The 20349-nt window shown below is 46.9% G+C and overlaps 1 protein-coding gene across 3 annotated transcripts in view; it reads right to left on the bottom strand.

Annotated features, from left to right (window-relative positions):
• The window catches only part of TPX2 (TPX2 microtubule nucleation factor), a 28163-nt gene that overhangs the window by 4380 nt on the left and 3434 nt on the right, over positions 1 to 20349 (bottom strand). For 2 of the 3 annotated variants that reach the window (XM_040331706.1, XM_040331707.1), the window contains exons 2-11: positions 17668 to 17814; positions 15537 to 15599; positions 14709 to 14757; positions 12167 to 12280; positions 11946 to 12065; positions 9904 to 10034; positions 9626 to 9780; positions 8485 to 8659; positions 8147 to 8285; positions 6503 to 6716 (exon numbers count right to left, since the gene is read on the bottom strand). In XM_040331706.1, coding sequence (XP_040187640.1) covers positions 6503 to 6716; positions 8147 to 8285; positions 8485 to 8659; positions 9626 to 9780; positions 9904 to 10034; positions 11946 to 12065; positions 12167 to 12280; positions 14709 to 14757; positions 15537 to 15599; positions 17668 to 17758 — 1251 coding nt within the window. In that variant the 5' untranslated portion in view covers positions 17759 to 17814. The remainder of the gene's footprint in view (positions 1 to 6502; positions 6717 to 8146; positions 8286 to 8484; positions 8660 to 9625; positions 9781 to 9903; positions 10035 to 11945; positions 12066 to 12166; positions 12281 to 14708; positions 14758 to 15536; positions 15600 to 17667; positions 17815 to 20349) is intronic. The other variant, XM_040331708.1, reaches the window with a different exon arrangement.

The following is a 20349-nucleotide window of genomic DNA, read 5'->3' as shown; positions in this document are numbered from 1 at the left end:
GACGTAAACATCCAATACATCGGATTAGCAAGATATGTTTTAGGTCAACCAAGAATTTCTCAGGGATGCAGTTCAGGACATTTGGGTTATGTTAAGGTTACAGAACCCGTGTTTCTCAAGCAGGGCGAAAAACAAAGTTAAAGTGTTTGTAAAGGCTCAAGGTTTACCTTCAGGCATGCTATACATGAAGGGGGGGGGGAACACACACACACACACAGTGTGTAGCAGCTCCTTCACCCCCCCCCCCTCAATACTTACCCAAGTCCCATCACAATCCAGAATCCAGTGATGGTCTATGAGGAGGGAGAGTCCTCAGACTTTTCTCTCATGCACGACAGCAGCAGGAGCCATTGGCTGTCAATCACAGCCAGTGAGAGGCTGACTAGGCCAGAGAAGCGGCTGTGAGTGAATTGACAACAGCGCCTCAGGGGCAAGCCTGCTTGGGTGCTATTTTTAGCGCAATTGCGCCTGCAAACCACCCAAGTGTGAAAGGGGTCCAAGAGTACGAAAATCCGATTTTTTTATCTCAGCCATTGAGAGAGGAAAAAAAAAAAAAAGGTTTTGTACTCGCCGTAAAATCCATTTCTCTGAGTTCATAGACGGACACAGCCTTCATTGACCTTAGGGTTATGCTTCTTCCTACCAGGAGATTTAGGCAGAATTCTACAGCATTTAAGGTGTTAAAAACTTTCCTTCATGCCGCTCCTCCCAGGGGGCGTGGCTCCCCCAGGCATAACCCACACCCTGCTTTAGCAGCCTCAGTTCGTAACAAGCACTCAAGTTACTCAACGGAGGAACTCCAACCTTAAACTGCCGCCTGTAACACCTGCGGCCGAAGGAGGCATCAGAAGATGCACACACATCCACCTTATAAAACTTTGAAAAAGCGTGGACCGACGACCAGGTCGCAGCCTTACACACCTGTAACACAGAGGCTTGGTGTCGGAAAGCCCAAGAGGCCCCGATCGCCCTGGTCGAATGCGCCATGACCCGAAAGGGGGGCGACCGCCCTTCAGGGCATAGGCCTGAAGCACAACCTGTCGGATCCACCTGGAAATGGTGGCCGACGAGACTGCCAGGCCCTTACTGGGACCGGACACAGACACGAACAGCGAGTCCAACTTCCGGAACGGAGCTGTCGCCGACAAGTAAACTCGAAGGGCCCGAACCACATCCAAAGAATGTAAAGTGGCCTCCTTCGGGTTCTTCGGCTGAGGACCTAAAGGATGGAAGAACAATGTCCACATCCAAGTGAAAAGCCGAAACGACCTTAGGGAGAAAAAACAGCTGCGGCCGCAGCACCACCTCATCCTTACTGATGACCAAGCAGGGAGCCTTGCAAGACAAGGCCGCCAGAACAGACAGACACCCGTCTGATCGAGCAATTGCTACCAGAAATAAAATCGCCTTTTGTGACAATAAACAAAAAACCTCCCGAATGTCCTCAAAGGGAGCATCCCGAAGCACTGAAAGGACTAAATTCAAGTCCCATGGGGGTAATGGAGGGCACACCGGAGGGGCCACCTGCCAGACCCCCTGACCCAACGCACGCACCCAGGAGTGCTATGCCAAGGGTCGCTGCAAGTAAAAAAACAGCCAGAGCAGAAATCTGGCTCCTAACCGTACGTAAGGCGAGAGCCTGAACCACTCCCTGCTGCAAAGACAGCAGAATCCTGTACACAACGCATGTACGAGAGTGCCAGTTCATCTCCCCACACACAGAGAAGTAGGCCTTCCATGTATGAGGAAAAAACCTACGTCAGGTAGCCTTCCGTGCAGGCAGCACGGTAGAGACCACCAAGCCCAATAGGCCTCGGTCCTTAAGCCCCTGGCTCTCAACAGCCACGCCGCTAAGGCCGGTGGCTTTGAAACAGGGTGGAAGATTGGACCCTGTAACAGAAAATCAATTCCCAGGGGAAGACGCTAGGGGGCGTCTGCCAGCAGACGCACCTGGTCCGCGTACCAGAAGCGACGCGGCCAATCTGGGGCAATCAGGACCGATAGAATCCCCACAGCTTCTACTATGCGCAGCAGGCGAGGAAGAAGCTTCCGAGGAGGGAAGGTGTAAAGTAGGCAACAGCGACCCCAAGGAGTCACCAACGCGCCTGACGCGTCCGCCCACGGGTCCTTAAACCTGGCCACGAACCGTGGCACCTACCGATAGAGACGGGACGCTAGAAGGTCCACGTCCGGAGTGCCCCACTTTCGGCACAGACCCCGAAACACCTGCGGGTGGAGAGACCACTCTCCTTGGCCCAGTGCAGTGCGACTTAGGTAGTCGGCTAGCCAATTCCGTATTCCCGGAATGTACCCAGCCGATAGAGCCGGAACGGACCCTTTGGCCCACCGAAAGGATGCGCGCGACCCCCGTCGCTGCAACAGAACTCCGTGTGCCTCCCCGATGATCAACCTACGCCACGGACGTGGTGTTATCGGACAGGATCCTGACCGGTCGGCCCTGTAGATCCAGGGACCACCTGGCAAGGCAAAGCTTGATTGCTCGGAGCTCCAGAACGTTGATCAGTAGGCAGGACTCCACCTGAGTCCAGTGCCCCTGGGCTGACTGGGTGCCCCAAGCGCCCCTCCCCAACCGGAGAGGCTGGCATCCGTCGTGACCACTGTCCAGTGGCCTGCAGAAAAATGACTTTCCGGCCCGAAGCACCGGAAACGCCAGCCACCACACCAGGGGAGACATGATCAGATGACTCAACTGAATCTGGTAATCCAGAGATGACGGAAGCTAGTCCCATCGTGACAGCAGTTCCCTCCGTAGTACCCTGGCGTGGAATTGGGCATACGGAACCGCCTCGAAAGAGGCTACCAACTGACCCAGAACCTTCCTGCAGAATCGCAGAGATGACCGCTTCTGGGTCGGCAACTGCTGCACAGCAGATAGCAGAGTCTGAAGTTTTTCCGCTAGGAGAAAAACACTCCCGCCCCGGAGGAATCCAGGACCAGTCCCAGGTATCCCTGAGACGGAATCAACCCTGATTTCAGGACAATCCAGAAACCAGCCGAACACTCGGAGAGCCTGACACGTGATAGACACGGCTCCACCAATGCAAAGCTCGTAGGAGAATGTCGTCCAGACATCCCATGATAACAAACCCCCGCTGTCACAGCCGGGCCAGTATCGGGACGAGCACCTTGGCGAAAACCCGCCGAATGGGAAGGACACCATTGAAAATGGCCCGACCGCAAAGCACAGAATCTCCGGTGGTTTGAGGATATGCAGGTACACGTTCATGACATCCAAGGATGCCAGAAAATCCCCCTGATGAAGTGCCGCTATTACCAAGCGAATCGACACCACCTTGACAAAACAAAACGAGGGACTTGAGGCCCAGGATCGACCGGGCCCCATCCTCCGTGGGGACACAAACAGAATGGAGTAAAACCCCGAGACCGTTCCAACGAGGGAACTGGCACAATCACTCCCCTGACCAGAAGATCCTGGACAGCCCCTGACGGAGTCAACCGGCGAACCGGAGGAAGCCGGAGGGAAAAAACCTGTTTGGCAGACAAGAGAGAAACTCAATCTTGTACCCCAAGGAAAAACACTTCACAATGCGAAGCCAGTCTCCCACCCGAGACACGGGCGGGAGCAGACCTTCAGGCGGAAGCAGGTATGTCCGCAGACTTGTTAGGCATGCGGTATCAGGTGCGCTGCTACCCCGCAGCGGGGATTCAAGCACCATGTAGACCTACCCCCACCGCACAGGGCGAGAGAAAAAACGCTCGGAGGTAGGCAAGGAGGGTCCTTGTACAGGGCGAGGTCCCTAGCCCTTCCCAGACTGTGGGAACAGCATGCGCTTACCACCCGTGGCATCCTCAATGATGCCAGTCAGGGAAGACCCAAAAGGACCGTTCACCCTTAACGGCCATCACCAAGGCCACCTTAGAGGTCCTTCTTCCAGCTCCTGCAGCAGGAGCTTCGCCCTTTAAGTCGGGGCCTGACCAGGGCCCCGGCCAGAGCCGGCCTCACCGCCGAACCCACCACCGTGAATAGGGAGCGGGCCACGGCCTCCACTCTCCTATCAGCGGGATCCTGAAATGCAGGAGCCCCTTCCACAGGCAACGTGGTGGCCATGCGCAGTCTGGGTCCACTGGCGGAGGAGAGACCTACTTTTTTTTTTTTTTTTTTAAAGCCCCCCTCAAGGGGGTAACAGGTTGCAAAGTTTTTTGACAAACTTTTTGCGGTGCATCCCATTCCTTGTATAACATATAGTCCAAATAAGGAACACAAGGAAACCCTTCAGCGGTGCGTGGTAGTCTGCTGGTACTGACACGGAGGTGTCTCCGCCACATCCTCAATTTTTAGAGTCTCACGCACCGCAGAAACAAGAGCTCCAACAAATTCTTGCCAGCAACTGACTGCAGCAGAGTCATCCTCACTATCCATAAGGGTTAAACCCGCAGCCTCTGACATAACAGAACCAGAAAAAAACAGCGATTCTGTGTCATCCCCAGAAGCAGGCTTCAGGGAGGGGGCGCTTTTTTACCCCCCATCCGGGCACCAGCTGCTTCAAAACTGGCAAGAAACCCAGTACAGCCAACATAACAGATGTGGCAGGGGAAGGGGCATTAAGGGTTAACTCAGGCATAGCTTGAGTTCCATAGTGTCAGCGCTAAGTCACCCACCCTGCAAGGCAGGACAAAAAAAAAAAACCACTGGTCACCTCCTTGCTGCTATTGCAGAGCATGGGGGCCCCCGGTATTCACCACCCCACCCAGCTGCAGAGGGAGCTGAAAAACCTCAGGTGTGCTCTGATGTGCTTGTTATAATGTGTCTTCACCTCATGGAAGATTCACAGCGTTTCACAGCACTAAAAACTGGTAAAAGAGACCAGAGGCTGTGATGAGTCATCTCAGGGAAGAATCACATCGTTACCAAGGAGATTTCCAAGATGGCCACCATCTGAGGTAAAAATTACCTCATAGAACACAGCAGCACTGACTGTGCTTTGTCTGTCACATTTAGAAAAGAATCACAGCGTTACCAAGGAGATTTCCAAGATGGCCGCTGTCTGAGGTAAAAATTACCTCATAGAACACAGCAGCACCCCCCAGAGTAACAACACAGTCCCCCTAACAACACACGGGCTCCGGGGGTAACAAAGAAAACCCAGGAGGCCCCCCTTCACAGCCACTACCCAGTCAGGGGAAGGAGGGAGAGGAAGGGGAGAGAGGAAAGCAGGTTGGACCCTCAGTCGACCTCCCCAGGGAAACCACCAGCCAGACCACTTACCTGAGTAAGGGGCCACTACCCGGCTGGAGGTATCCCAGACAGAACCAACGTCCGTAAACGGCATGGCTGTCGGCCAGACACACTGCGACAAAGCCATAGAGACCGGTCATATGTGTGCCCTAGAACAGAAGTTCCCCGGCAGCAATGGGGCCTGTCGTGGACGTCCCAAAGCTGAGCTGAGGGCCGGCACACGCTCGAAGGCCGAACATGGGGGGACTTCAAGGGTCGAGGACCCAGCCTGTCACCCAGTCGGCTGTTGATAGAAGAATCGCAGGATTCAAAAATAAAAAAGCGAGAAAAAAAAACTCGCAAGATGCAAAAAAAAAAAAAAATTTGCAAGAAAATACTCCAGAGTCCAGGACTCCAGAGAGAGCCTGACTCTCCTGACGGTTAGGCAGAAACAAACTGAGGCTGCTAAAGCAGGGTGTGGGTTATGCCTGGGGGAGCCACGCCCCCTGGGAGGAGCGGCATGAAGGAAAGTTTTTAACACCTTAAGTGCTGTAGAATTCTGCCTAAATCTCCTGGTAGGAAGAAGCATAACCCTAAGGTCAATGAAGGCTGTGTCCGTCTATGAACGAAAGAGAAAAAAAGGTTTTGTACTCCCTGTAAAATCCATTTCTCCGAGTTAATGGACGGACACAGCAGCAATTAACCTTAGGGCATTATCCTCCCTTTTAGGAGATTGACTAGGCAGAAAAACAGCATGTTAAGTGTTAAACACTCCACAGTACCTCCCAGGGGCGGTTCCCCCATTCTCTGTTCTGCAGCCTCAGTTCGTAAACAAGCAGTACAAAGGAGGGGTGAGTGCTGTGTCTGTCCATGAACGGAAGAGAAATGGTAGATTTAAGCTGGCTATACACCTGGCAAGTTTCGGCCTTATTACTGCTGAATCTATTGAATCAATCTGCTGCCAATTGTCTAGAAGTGGAATGTAGACAAGGGTCAAGAATGAAACATACAATGCAGTTGTGTCCAGGACAACATTTTCTCTACCTCACACTACAGCAAGGCTTCTGGCGCCAACCTAATGGTGGTGTACCACGGCTGTGGCATTGTTTGACTGGATTTGGATCAGATGCCCCTCCAACAAAAATTGGTCCAAAAATTGCTTGAAGCTCCAAGCTCGGAAAACTAGATTCCTCCGATGACCAACTCCCCCGTGCTGACAGGACGCCCAAGACTACAGGCTGGTGTCCATTGGGATAATCATGCAAAAGACACAAGTACCTCCCTCCATCCTAATAGATTACTCACCACCACATCATGTAACATCTTTGTTGGACATGGCCTGGAATGGAAGACGAACATATCCTCCTCTTCCTCTTTCTTCTCACGCTGTTGAATTCGCTTTTCTATTTCCATGTTAAAGCTAACTATCTTGGTGGGCTCTTTCACGGGTGGTTTTCTTGGTAGGACGTGTGCACCCTCCAAAATCTTTGGATTAAGCTCTTGGGCTTTGAACTTGAATCTAGAATATGGAAAATTTGTGTTACCATGGTAAGGTGGGAATATCAAAGTTTCAGAAAGGTAGCCTTTAAACTCTATACAGGAAAAAAAACAAAAAAAAACGGAGAAGTGGATGTAAACCTGAAATGTTTAAATTTTTTTGATGTCACAACGTAGAGTATAAAATATTTCCTATCTGTGCCCAGTCTTGCCCCACACACAGTTAATCCAGCCCTGAGCAATCCTCTTATTGTTCATTGAAATTAAAACGGACTTGCAGAGAAAAACCTGTGACAGGTTATTTACATATCTCATGCACTAGCCTGGAGACTGGCATTTTTTTTTTAATTCCCACTCCTTTTCTGATGTCATGTGGTTACACTAAATTGACTGGATGTTATTGATCATAGCAGAATTTATTGTAAGGAATACACAGGAAAAAAAAAAAAATGCATGTTGACAAGGGGAGTGTAGAGGAGGACGGGGAGTCTACTGACATGACTCCACCCACAGAGCTCCAGACAACAGACCCACCCACAGAATCTGCAGTTCTTATAACAGAGGGGAGACATTTGACAGGTAAGGATACATACAGGAGGCATCTATATCCTTATAGATCAGCACTATGGCAGTAGTTTAGAAAGGAGGAGAGTGGGTTTACATCTACTTTAATGCACATTGCTTGTAAAAGCCTTACTTGTGTAGTCATCAGAAGCCACAAAGACAGCGCTAGATGCTGCCATCTTGACACTTTAATAATCTCCTTCTCTCCCCCGCTGCTACATAAAGGAAGTGACAAAAATGTACAACGCTTGTGTGACAACGTTCAATAGACAGAGCCAGCTCTAATTTTTAGTAAAATTAAGCTGCGCAGCAATATCGCATATATACATTTTGACATAAGAAATAATGTGGATTGGGGAGGTAAACCAGTACAGAGTGCAATTAACTCCACCCCCCCCCCCCCTTTGGCACTGCCAGTTTCATTTTGGAGCATGGGTAAAGATCCTGAAAGGCTCTGCCTGTCCTTTAGGGACTCTCCTGTAGTCCAATGGAGGGGGTGCGCACGACACTCCACATCAGGGAGAAAGCCTCGCATTAATGTGTGGAGTTACAGACAGAACAGGAAGTGAGGATTTCTCAGAAGAAATAAGGACATTTAAAAGCAAAATAGAAGGATTAAGTAAGTGAAGGAGGACTGCACTAAGGTAAAAGAAGGCATTTAGGAGAAAAAAAACAACACACACACACACACACACACCACCACTTGTACCTTTACAACCCCTTTAAGACACTGACTTCATAATTCCTTTATCTTTTAAAAATGTTCATACATATGCGCATCTAGTCTTCCAAATAAATCTCTTTACCCAGGAGGACCTTGGAGACCAGGGGAACTTTTTCTTTTTTTTAATAAAATCACCCACACAAGCCCAAAAATGGCAAACTCACTGCTGTATCTTGTCAAGTTCTTCTGACTCAATCTCAGCAGAACTCTTGCAGGTTGTTGGGCGGTGTCGCTGCTTTGTCTGAAGCTGTGGGGTCTTTGGAAGAGTTACCCTGGCCCTCTGATGTTTCACTGGTGATGGTCCTAGGAATCAAAAAGCCATGCAAAAATGAAGTCAAACAGAGCAGCTCCTTATTATACCAGACTTAGTTTGAAATGCAAGATGGCTGTCTATTTGCAAGTACACACATGGTCTAAACAAATTTTTAGAATAAATTGTTAGAAAGAATTTCGAAAAAAAAAAAAAACCACATCAGGTATCAAAACTGTACTATCCATTCACCTTCCATCTCCCTCAGCCGGCTTCGCAGGTGGAATCGTTGCGGGGTTCTCTTTTGGAAGGCCATGACTTGCTCGGCAGTGGACGTGTACTCTGTGGCGGATTCCTCAAGTTTTCTTTTGTTGTTACTTTTGGAGAGGTTGAAGGGTTTGACCACAGTACGACTCAATTTGCCGGCCTATCAAAAAAAAATAAAAAAAAAATAGCATCTACTAGGGGAAAAAAATTTAAATAAAATAAAACCACACACCCACCCCCCTTTCTGCAAAAGTGCATTTATTATTTTTTGTAGGCACCTGTAAAGCAGATGGCCGATTCCATGCGGGTCTCCTGCACACCATCAGTGTGCCTGTAAGCCAATACTTGCTGACAGGAAAACAATGAACCACCAAGAAAGGTTCTGCTCCCGTACACATCAAAAAAATAAAAATAAATTATATTTTATTGCAGTTAAAAAAAAGGGGTTGTAAACCTTTTCCCCACCTTAATGCATCCTATGCATTAAGGTGAAAAAAATAGCCACCGGCCTCCCAGTTTTACTTACCTGAGCCGTGGAATTCACTCGGCGTTGACACGCTCTGCCTCTCTCCACGAGGTCCCAGCTCTTGATTGGATAGATTGATAGCAGCGCAGCCATTGGCTCCCACGGCTATCACTCAAATCCAATGACGTGGGCGCTGGGGGAGAGCCCGAGTCATATATTCAGCGTCTATGGATGCTGAATAAAATGACTCAGGAGCACGCCCGCAAGGTAATATTCCCACTGAAGAGAGGTTCGGAGGAGCAGTCAAGGGACGGACCCCAGAAGTCAGTGTTCGGGGGCCACTCTGCAAAACGAGCTGCACAGTGGAGGCAAGTATGACATGTTTGTTTATTTATTTATTTTTTAATTGTCTTTGTTTATAGCGCAAAAAAAAAAAAAAAAACCACCGCAGAAGTGATCAAATACCATCAAAAGAAAGCTCTATTTGTGGAGAGAAAAAAAAATTGTTTGGGAACATTGCACGACCACACAATTGTCAGTTAAAGCGACGCTGTGCCGCACATTTATTTTTTGTGATGCAATACATCTTGCAGTCACTGTCCAACTGTTATCTAGAGCTCCCCATAAAGTGAAAATGACAGGTATTCTTGAAGGTCTCACCGGAGATGGTGGATGCTTTCTAAGTTCGGCAGAAAAGTCGACTTGTTTGTATTCTGTTGCCTGTTCGTTTGGATGCCGCTTGAGACGGTCATCAGTGTGGAAGTGGAAGTCCACAGGCTTTGTAGCCTGAATGGGCACCTTTTTCAATGGTAGATCTAAGAATAAGGCAAAAGTGTGAGTTTCAGGCCATCAGCATAGTTATACAGGTATACATAGGAGAGGGGGGGGGGGGGGGTCGGGTCACATCTCTATTAGCCACCCCAAGAAAAAAAAATTACCTCCAGCTAAAGCAGATTTAAGGGACTCTTCATTCTTTTTCAGAGCCTCAGCCAGTTCCTGCTGAAGCTGCTGCACCTTCTCAAGTTCTTGCTCCTCTGTGTTCTTAGCCTTCTGAGCAAAAGGTTTGCGTCTGGGGGGGGAAAAAAGGAAATATTTCAGGCAACACCTCAAATGCAAAAACTATTACAAGATCCCAGGTAAACAGGTACATTTCTATAGTCTACAGTAGGGTTTTCCCCAACCCTTTGGGCCTTGGAGGAACCTTTGGCAAAATGTTTGAGATCTCGGGGAACCCTTGAAAAAAAAAAATCTATACATATCTACAGCTTACGGAACACTCAGCTAGCTGATAACATCGAGAGATAATGGATGTTAAAAAACATACCCATTTTATGTTAAACCTGTGCATGCTTTTTCTGCACAGATACTCAATTCTGGGTCCAACTTGAGAAAAAACAGTGTACAGGTGGTTAGGAGAGTGTAATACACGGGGGAAACATCAGGGCACATGAACACTAGCAGAGAAATTCAGGAAAGCTTCTGTGATCGGTCCTCCTGCGGCGCACCATTCTCAGCCAGCCAGCCACCCCCCTCCCCCTGTCTATTCCAGATGTCACATAAGCACTTGGGATGGACAGAAGTGGGCTGGCAGGGAAGGGATCACAAAAGCCAACACCATCACTTCCCTACCTAGCTCTGCATGTTTCAAAAGACGGGGGGGTGGGGTGCGATAGATCTGGTAGATCGTAGCAGAACCCCTGGGAATTTCTAGTGCAGGGGTGTCAAACTGGTGGCCCTCCAGCTGTTCAAAACTACAAGCCCCATCATGCCTCTGCCTGTGGAAGTTATGCTTGTAACTGAGCCTTGCAGTTCCGCAACAGCTGGAGAGCCGACAGTTTGACACCTGTGCGCTAGTGGAACCCTGGTTTACAGGAGAAGTGGCTTGCTATATTAAATAGAACTATATAAATATATAATATAGAAATAGAACATTCCCTCTATACGTGCTTGGGTTGTATTTTATCACCGGCTAGGATGTTTGTATTATAAAAAATTAAAACCCACGAACTATAGGCAAAACTTTGTTTACGCCCATTTTGGATAGAGTAAGGGAGAGTTATAACCCCTGTCAGATTTTCTTTCGCCATCTGTGCCCCCATTACAGATATTTTACTTCACTTCCTGTCCCATAGCCAAACAGGAAGTGAGATAATCCCTGCAAATTAAATTGGTCATAAACTTAGTTTGTAAGCATGTAGCTGCTGGCTTTGAATTTTTTATTTTTTTTGGGCCAGAACGCCGCTTTAAGGGCCGAGCCCATTTTTGACACTTGACCAAAGTCAATCTTTTTTTTTATTCCTAGAAAGTTACTTGGAACATTGGCTCTCGCTGCCATCAAATCCAATGACACGGCACTGGGTCCTGTATTCTGGGTGAATGGACAGATGCAGGACTCAGGCCCACATGGGTGTCCACCCCAGGAGAGCCTTCTCAAGCGTGGACACTTGATGCAGGAAGGAGCCACCAGCACCGCTAAGGGACCTTAGAAAAAGGCAGATCTGGGCCACTTTTGAAAAGAGGGTTTACAGCCACTTTAATGTGAGATCTGGGGGTCAAAAAGACTTAACATTTACACCTAAACGCAAAAAAGTCCCTTTAAGGCCAGAAGTGACGTTTGATGTTGCTCTGGTCCTCCAAGGGCATAGAGTCAAGTGGGGGGCCCCCCCCCCCCCCATCATGCCCTCTTGACTTCCTCCCCATCCATCCCAGGGCTCAGATAATTTCCACCTCTTCCAACAGCTCCGTAGACGCCCAGAGGGGCACTTATTTCGCCGCCCATAAAAGTGATCTCGTGGCAAATTTGCCACTGAAACTACTTATGTGAAAGTGGATCTTCAGCCATGGATAAACATACCAGGTTATGGCAGCTATCTGCTTCCATAACAGTATCTATTGTCAAAGTAGCAACGTATATCCAGGTTTACAGGAGGGAGGAAAAAAAAAAAAAACACATAAAAATGTGTGCACCCTGGTGTCTTACTTAAGAACTGTGGGAGTGGTGGGCAAAGGAACTCTGGCCCTCAGCTTCGGAAACCCTTCAGCAACGCTTGTTGATAGACCTTTGTTGATTGTAGTGTCTGTGGATTTGCACCTAGCTGATCTGCAAAAAATACATATAGATATAAAATGTTTTGTAAGTAAACATGACATATCCATAGCACCCAATCTTCCCAGTTAAGATTTTTACTTAAAGCTACATACAGCTTCTGTTTCTTCATAGGAGGTTGCTCTTGCTTTGGAGGTACTTTCTTTCGTTCAGCTCTGATTTTTGCCATTTGGCGGTTCCTCTGTTGGGCCGATAAACGTTTGGAAGACCTTAAGAAGTAGATATACAATTAAGTAAGGGAAGGATTCAAGTTAAAAGCAGACTTTCACACAGAGAACATATACATACACGTATATAATGTGTATGTATGTGCGTACACACACACACACACACACACACACACAAGAACCTGCTAAGCAGAAACACTAAACACATGATCACTACCTTCCCCTGTGCCTGGAATGATCGGCGGGTCCAGGCAGACATTGCATCCACCAGACCCGCTGATTAGCTCCCTCTGTCCAGTCACAACGGGAGCAGGTCGCCGGCAATGCATGCCCCAGATTGGGAAGTGCAGAATCACTACCTGTACACGATTCTGCATAGCCGCCCTGCTGCAGTAAATGTGTGCAGGGCAGTCAGCATCAGGTTAAGTCTGTTAACATGCGACATTTTTTATTCAAGGAGAGGTTCCCCCACCCTACCCTTGTATTAGCTGAAATCACAGCCAAAAGGGAAAAAAAAAATAAAAACAATTAAATAATATATATATATATATATATATATATATATATATATATATATATATATATATATATATATATATATATATATATATATATATATATATATATATATATATATATATATATATATATATATATATATATATATATATATATATATATATATATATATATATATATATATATATATATATATATATATATATATATATATATATACACACACACACACATCTTAAAAAAAAATACTTAGTGTTCAGTAAAAAAAAACTGCAGCTATTTCTCGCTTAAAGCGGTGGTTCCCCTAAAAATAAAATGTTGACATCGCATTTAGCAAATAAATTACAGTTAGAATCGGCTTGTTTTATTTAAAAAATACCTCCGTATGTATCGTTTCCATTATTCGGTCCCACCGCCACTTCCGGGTACGATGCAGGCGGTGGGCGTTCCTAATTGATTGACAGGCATCCGAACGACGCATCCATCGCGTCACGAGATGCCGAAAAAAGCCGAACGTCGGTGCGGCTCTATACGCCGCATGCGCACCGACGTTCGGCTTTTTTCGGCATCTCGTGACGCGATGGATGCGTCGTTCGGATGCCTGTCAATCAATTAGGAACGCCCACCGCCTGCATCGTACCCGGAAGTGGCGGTGGGACCGAATAATGGAAACGATACGTACGGAGGTATTTTTTAAATAAAACAAGCCGATTCTAACTGTAATTTATTTGCTAAATTCGATGTCAACATTTTATTTTTAGGGGAACCCCCGCTTTAACACCTTGCTTGGTTCACCAATTAACCACTTGCTTACTGGTCACATATACCCCCCTCCTGCCCAGGTGAAATTTCAGCTTCCGGCACTGCATTGCTTTAACTGACAATTGCGCGGTCGTGCGACATGGCTCCCAAACAAAATTAATGTCCTTTTTTCCCCACAAGTAGAGCTTTCTTTTGGTGGTATTTGATCACCTCTGCGGTTTTTATTTTTTGCGCTATAAATAAGAGCGACAATTAAAAAAAAAGCATTTTTTTCTCTCAGTTTAGGCCGATACATATTCTACATATTTCTTTTTTTTTTTATCAAAATCGCAATAAGCGACTGGTTTGCGCAAAAGTTATAGCGCCTACAAAATAGGGGACAGAATTATTTTTTATTATTATTTTTTTTACCAATGGCGGCGATCTGCGATTTTTATTGGGAATGCGACATTATGGCGGACACAATTGACATTTATACTGCGATCAGTGCTATAAATATGCTCTAATTACTGTATAAATGTGACTGGCATTGAAGGGGTTAACACTAATGGGTGAGGAAGGGGTTAAATGTGTACCCTGCATAGTGTTCTAACTGTGGGGGAGGTGACCGATCTGTGTCCCTATGTACAAGGGACACAGATCGGTCTTCTCTCTCCCTGACAGGACGCTGTCTCTGTGAGAGCCGGCAATGAGAGATGATCTCATATGTTTACATTTGAGATCATCTCATTGGCCGCACAGATTGCATAGCAAACGGCCACTCTGATAGGCCGTTCACAGCGATCTGTGATTGGCTGTGTCCAAGGGACACGGCCAGCACAGAATTTCCCTGCTGCACGCTCGGGAGCGCGTGCAGGGGAACGAGCAAAGGGGCGGACATCAATTGACGTCCTCCTGGATTTTCAGGTCCGCGCTGAAGCCGTCATTCGGCTATAGCACGGGCCTCAAGCTGTTAAAAGTCTTAGGGTATCTCCAGATATACTTGTTATGGATAAACGATTTTACAGAAAACACAAAATGTTTCCACAACAGGTAAAAATACTTCGCAATTTATTCTAAATCAAAATGGAGAAATCAGGTTTCAACCATAAAAAAAGCAATTGCTTATAATACAAACTTGTTAATCAATGCCGTAACAAAAAAATTAATAAAAAAAAAAAAAAAAAAAAGTATGAAGAACCCATCTCACCTTCTGGCCTTTGTCTTTGGAGACTGCTGCTTATTGGCCATCTCATTTCCTGTGAAAAGGATAGAAAAAAAATAAAAATAAAGTATGCTTAAAGCGGGAGTTCACCCAATTATGTATTTTTTTTCCTTTTCCCTCTAGATTCCTGCTCGTTCGGTCTAGGGGAATCGGCTAGTTGTTTTAAAATATGATCCGTACTTACCTTTCACGAGATGCATCTTCTCCGTCGCTTCCGGGTATGGGTCTTCGGGAGCGGGCGTTCCTTCTTGATTGACAGTCTTCCGAGAGGCTTCCGACGGTCGCATCCATCGCGTCACTAGTAGCCGAAAGAAGCCGAACGTCGGTGCGGCTCTAAACTGCGCACCGACGTTCGGCTTCTTTCGGAAAATCGTGACGCGATGGATGCGACCGTCGGAAGCCTCTCGGAAGACTGTCAATAAAAATAGGAACGCCCAGTCCCGCAGCCCATACCCGGAAGCGGAGGAGAAGATGCATCTCGTAAACGGTAAGTACGGATCATATTTTAAAGCAACTAGCCGATTCCCCTAGACAAAACAAGCATGAAGCGAAGGGGAAATAGTGTCCTGTTCGGGTGAACCTCCGCTTTAAATCACACACAAACAAACACACAAACAAACACACAAACAAAAACAAACACACAAACAAAAACAAACACACAAACAAAAACAAACACACAAACAAAAACAAACACACAAACAAAAACAAACACACAAACAAAAAACAAACACACAAACAAAAACAAACACACAAACAAAAACAAACACACAAACAAAAACCACACAAACACACAAGCTTGTAGGATGTTCTCACTTTCAGTGTTCTCTGCGGTTAGAGCAGACTCTGGTGGGATATTCTCTACATCTGCAACCTGATCTGTTTGACAGATGATGACAATAAGCACATTGTAAATTTTACCTCATGTTTCACGTTAAAGTATAACTACAGGCAAAACTCAAACCCCCTTCATTTAGAATGCAGCAAGAAGGGTCCTATTTTTCCCTTTATAAAAACAACAAACATGTTATACTTACCTGTTCTGGGCAGTTGGTTTTGCACAGAACAGCCAAAATCGTCCTCTTTTTGGGTCCCTCTTCGGTGCTCCTGCCTCCTGTTGAGTGCCCCCACAGCAAGCAGCTTGCTATGGGGGCACCCGAGTCACAGCTCCGTGTATCCATTCAGGCACGGAGCCCCGGCCCCATCTCTTCTGAGAAACTGACTTTGACAGCCGCAGGGGAGCCAATGGCGCGGCTGCTGTGTCTCAGCCAATCAGGAGAAGAGCCCCAGATGGCTAAGAGATGCTACCTGTCAGCCAGCTGCTCTGATCCTCCATGACCATTGGAACATTGAGCTGTGGAGGGGCACAGGAGTGCAAAACGAATTGCACTCCTGTGACCCAGATGAGAAGCCCAGCCTAAAAATCTCAGACTGGACTTCTCTTAATGCGATTTTTTTACCTAAAATATGTAGGCTACATATCGGCCTAAACTGTGGAAATACATTTTAATAATATCTTTAATAATATCTTTAACCACTTCCCGATGGCCGTACGACTTTATACGGCCGCAGGGTGGTTGTAAATCTCTGAGCGGCCGTCTTTTTACGGCCTCCGCTCCTGCTGGCCACTGGGGGGCGGGGTGCCCGCCGCATCACTGAGATGCCGATGCGCGTGCTTGGCGGCCGCGACCGGCGGTTACAGAGACAAGGACATGGATCTGTGTGTGTAAACACACAGATCCAGGTCCTGTCAGGGAGAGAGGAGATCGATCTGTGTCCCTTGTACATAGGGACACAGATCGGTCACCTCCCCCAGTCAGTCCCCCTCCACACAGTTAGAAACACTATGCAGGGTACACATTTAACCCCTTCCTCACCCCCTAGTGTTAACCCCCTTCAATGCCAGTCACATTTATACAGTAATTATTGCATATTTATAGCACTGATCGCAGTATAAATGTGAATGGTGCCAAAAATGTGTCAAAAGTGTCCGCCATTATATATATATATATAATCACACTTTTTTTCCCCTTAAAATAAGGGGGAAATCATGGGTGCGCGATATACGCCGATAGCCGCGCTCAGTTTGAATTCCTGCGCCGACATATACAGAGTGCAGTACACTTGGGTACATTCGGCTCGGCTTTGCTCGTGCTCACGCATAAACGTCACAGAGCGCGAGCTAAGCTGAGCCTTGCCGAAAGTACCCGAGTGTACTGCACTCGGTATATGTCGGCGGAGGCGTTCAAACTGAGCGCGGGAACTCGACTTGAGGCGCGCGCTGGAGAAGCCGGGAGGACACCACCGAGGCCGCAGACGGACGCCGGACCGGACGATGGACGCTGGGAAGACACCAAAACTGTAAGTAATAAAATCATATAACATTTTTTTTTACAGGAATTTCGGGGGCAACTTTAGGGGTGCGCGGTATACCGCGATAAATACAATATATATATATATATATATATAAAAAAAAAAAAAAAAAAAAAAAAAAAAAGAAGAAGATCGCTGCCATTACTAGTAAAAAAAAAAAAATTCTGTCCCCGATTTTGTAGGCGCTATAACTTTTGCGCAAACCAGTCGCTTATTGCGATTTTTTTACCAAAAATATGTAGAATACTTATTGGCATAGTCTGAGAAAAAAAAAAAAAGTTGGGCTATTATAGCAACAAGTAAAAAATATTTTTTTTCTTAATTGTCGCTCTATTTTTGTTTATAGCGCTAAAAATAAAAAACGCAGAGGTGATCAAATACCACCAAAAGAAATCTCTATTTGTATGGGGGGGAAAAAAATTAACAAAATTTCATATGGATACAGTATTGCATGACCACGCATATGTCATGCAAAGTGTGACCGCGCTGAAAGCTGAAAATTGGTCTGGGCAGGAAGGGGATGAAAATGCCCGGTATTGAAGTGGTTAAAAGTGTATTTTCTTAAAAGCCTTACCGAACCAGGAGTCTACATTATTATTATCATCATCGTCACCAAACTCACAGACGGGAACATCGTACGAATAGCTCTCCTGCAGGTCGGACATGACTGCTCTGCCTTAAAGACGCCCAATGTGAACGGATCTGAGCTCTCCTCACAAGCCTGTTATTACAAAGAGAAATGCACGTCAATACAAGCGCATTGCCAACACCAGGAATACATTTTTGGTTACACTAAAGCCCGCCATAGGTCCAGGACATAAAGCAGTTTAATAAAAGTTTTTACAGAGCAGGAAAACAAAAAAAAAAAACTTTATATGCACTACATTATAAAAAGCATTGGGACGCCTGCCGGATTTTCCAACGGGAATTGTGTGACGACAGGCTGTTAGCGGGAAAACCCGACCGTTTGTACGCTCCATTGGACAATTGTGATCGGATTTTCCGTGGACAAATGTGAGATAGCACGCTTTTAAAAATTTTGACAATTGTGTGTCGTCAAGATTTTCCGATCGCGTGTCGGAAATCACTCCAAAGTACAAAACACGAATGCTAAGAAGCAATGCTCACCATAACACAACATTAGCAGAAGGTGCCCAAAGGGTGGCGCTAAAGAGCTGAACACGTAGTTTTGTGGTTGTTGGCCGACAATTGTGTGCCGTTTGTATGCAAAACATTCCTTGCAAACTCCCTTTGCTTTGTCTGGAAAATCTGATCGTGTGTACGAGGCCTTAGTCCGTAGGGTTCAATATTGAGTTGGCTCCGCCCTTTGCAGCTATAACAGCTTCAACTCTTCTGGGAAGGCCGTCCACAAGGTTTAGGAGGGTGTCTATGGGAATGTTTGACCTTTCTTCCAGAAAGGCATTTGTGAGGTCAGGCACTGGTGTTGGACAAAAAGGCCTGGCTCACAGTCTCCACTCTAATTCATCACAAAGGTGTTCTATCAGGTTGAGGTCAGAACTCTGTGCAGGCCAGTCAAGTTCCTCCACCTCAAACTGGCTCATCCATGTCTTTATGGACCTTGCTCTGTACACTGGTGCGCAGTAATGTTGGAACAGGAAGGGGCCATCCCCCAAACTGTTCCCACAAAGTTGGGAGCATTAAATTGTCTTGGTATGACGCCTCAAGACCCCTTTGACACTGGAGGCGTCTTCCAGGCGCTTTAGCGCTAAAAAAATAGCACCTGTAAAGCGCCTGAAAAAAGCCTCAGCCTATCCCAGTGTGAGAGCCCGAGAGCTCACACCGAGGCGCTGCGCTGGCAGGATGTCAAAACAAGTCCTGCAAACAGCATCTTTGAGGCGCTTTAGAAGCACTGTAGACATCACTCCTATAGCTCCCCTGCCCATTAAAATCAATGGGCAGTGCCGCCAAAGCACCTTGGCAGTAGCGCTTTTAACCCTTTGGCTTTATTCTACTTCTCACTGCACATTCAGACTGGTCCCACAGTAACCTGTGACTTGACAGGGGGGCTGTTTAAGTTTCCAGTCGATTTACAATAATAAAAGGGGGGAGGAGGAGGATGGGCACCATTTTCAGGTGAAGCTCCACTTTAAAGTGTAACTAGTGGATGGATTATTGCTGTCTGTGCCCGACTGCTGATGGCCAGGCAATGTTCTGGGACCTGTACCAGAAGATTGCAGGGAGGGGGGGGGGGGTGAAACTTCCTTCTGGCACCAGGGCAGGAGCTGGGAGCATGTTTTTTTTTTTTTTTTTTTTTATATAATATATAATAGGGGTCTCCAAACTTTTGAAACAAAGGGCCAGTTTATGGTCCTTCGGACATTAGAGGGGCTGGACTGTGATCACTGGGCGTAGAACAGGTCCTGATGTCAGTGGGAAACAAACAATGCCCTTTCTTTGTTAGAGCTTCATCATTGGCGTCATAGGAAAGAATTGAGATCCATTGGCGTCATCGGGCCCCATTGTTGGTGCCAATGGTACAACGGTCTCGGAGATATTTGCAATTTCCCTGAGTGACACCTTCAACGGCGCACGCGCCGTCTTGAAAGAGCACGCTGTGCTGTTTCAAGCCGGAGTCATGCCGTTAAAGGTGGCTCCCACACGCATGCGCGGGAGTTAGGACTGGGGGGGGGGGGGGAATTAAAATAATCTATTTGAATCTAGAATCAAGTTGAGAGGTCAAATTGATTCAGATTTTCAGCAAATCCATTTTTTCCCCCCCACCAGGACCGGCGCTGACCCTGAGGAGATGCGGACAGGAGTTTAGGTGAGGCAGCAGATTCGGCGGAGTCCACGAGGCCAGAAGCCATGGACACGGCACGGTGGCCATATTTATAAAAAAAAACGCACAGCTCTAGCGTGAGTGACGTCGCGCGACTACGGCCAGTCACAGAGCCGGAGTTTGCATGCCCCAGAAGAGGGGTGAAGAATGGACGCTCGCTGCCACGGTGACATCACAGGCTTCTCCTGCAGGCAAGCGTCACATAATGGGCTACTATGCGATGCATAGTAGTTCATTATGCTTTACCTTTGCAGGGCGACAGAGGAAGTACCACCCATCAGGGTTTACTTACTCTTTAACATCTGGATAATAGAGGTGGTATCTTCCAACGGGGACACTAGTTCAGTTGACACTCCAGGATTCCCTCCCTCACACTTCCTGTTTTGACTATGGGGAAAGGAAGTGAAGGGAAATCTTGCCAATTGGACAACAAGACAGAGTTATAGCCCTTCCTTA

Source organism: Rana temporaria, chromosome 12 (assembly GCF_905171775.1).
Source record: "Rana temporaria chromosome 12, aRanTem1.1, whole genome shotgun sequence".
In the NCBI taxonomy this organism is placed as follows: Eukaryota; Metazoa; Chordata; class Amphibia; order Anura; family Ranidae; genus Rana; species Rana temporaria.
The sequence above is the reverse complement of the archived record's forward strand: the minus strand, read 5'-3'. Positions and strand labels throughout refer to the sequence as shown.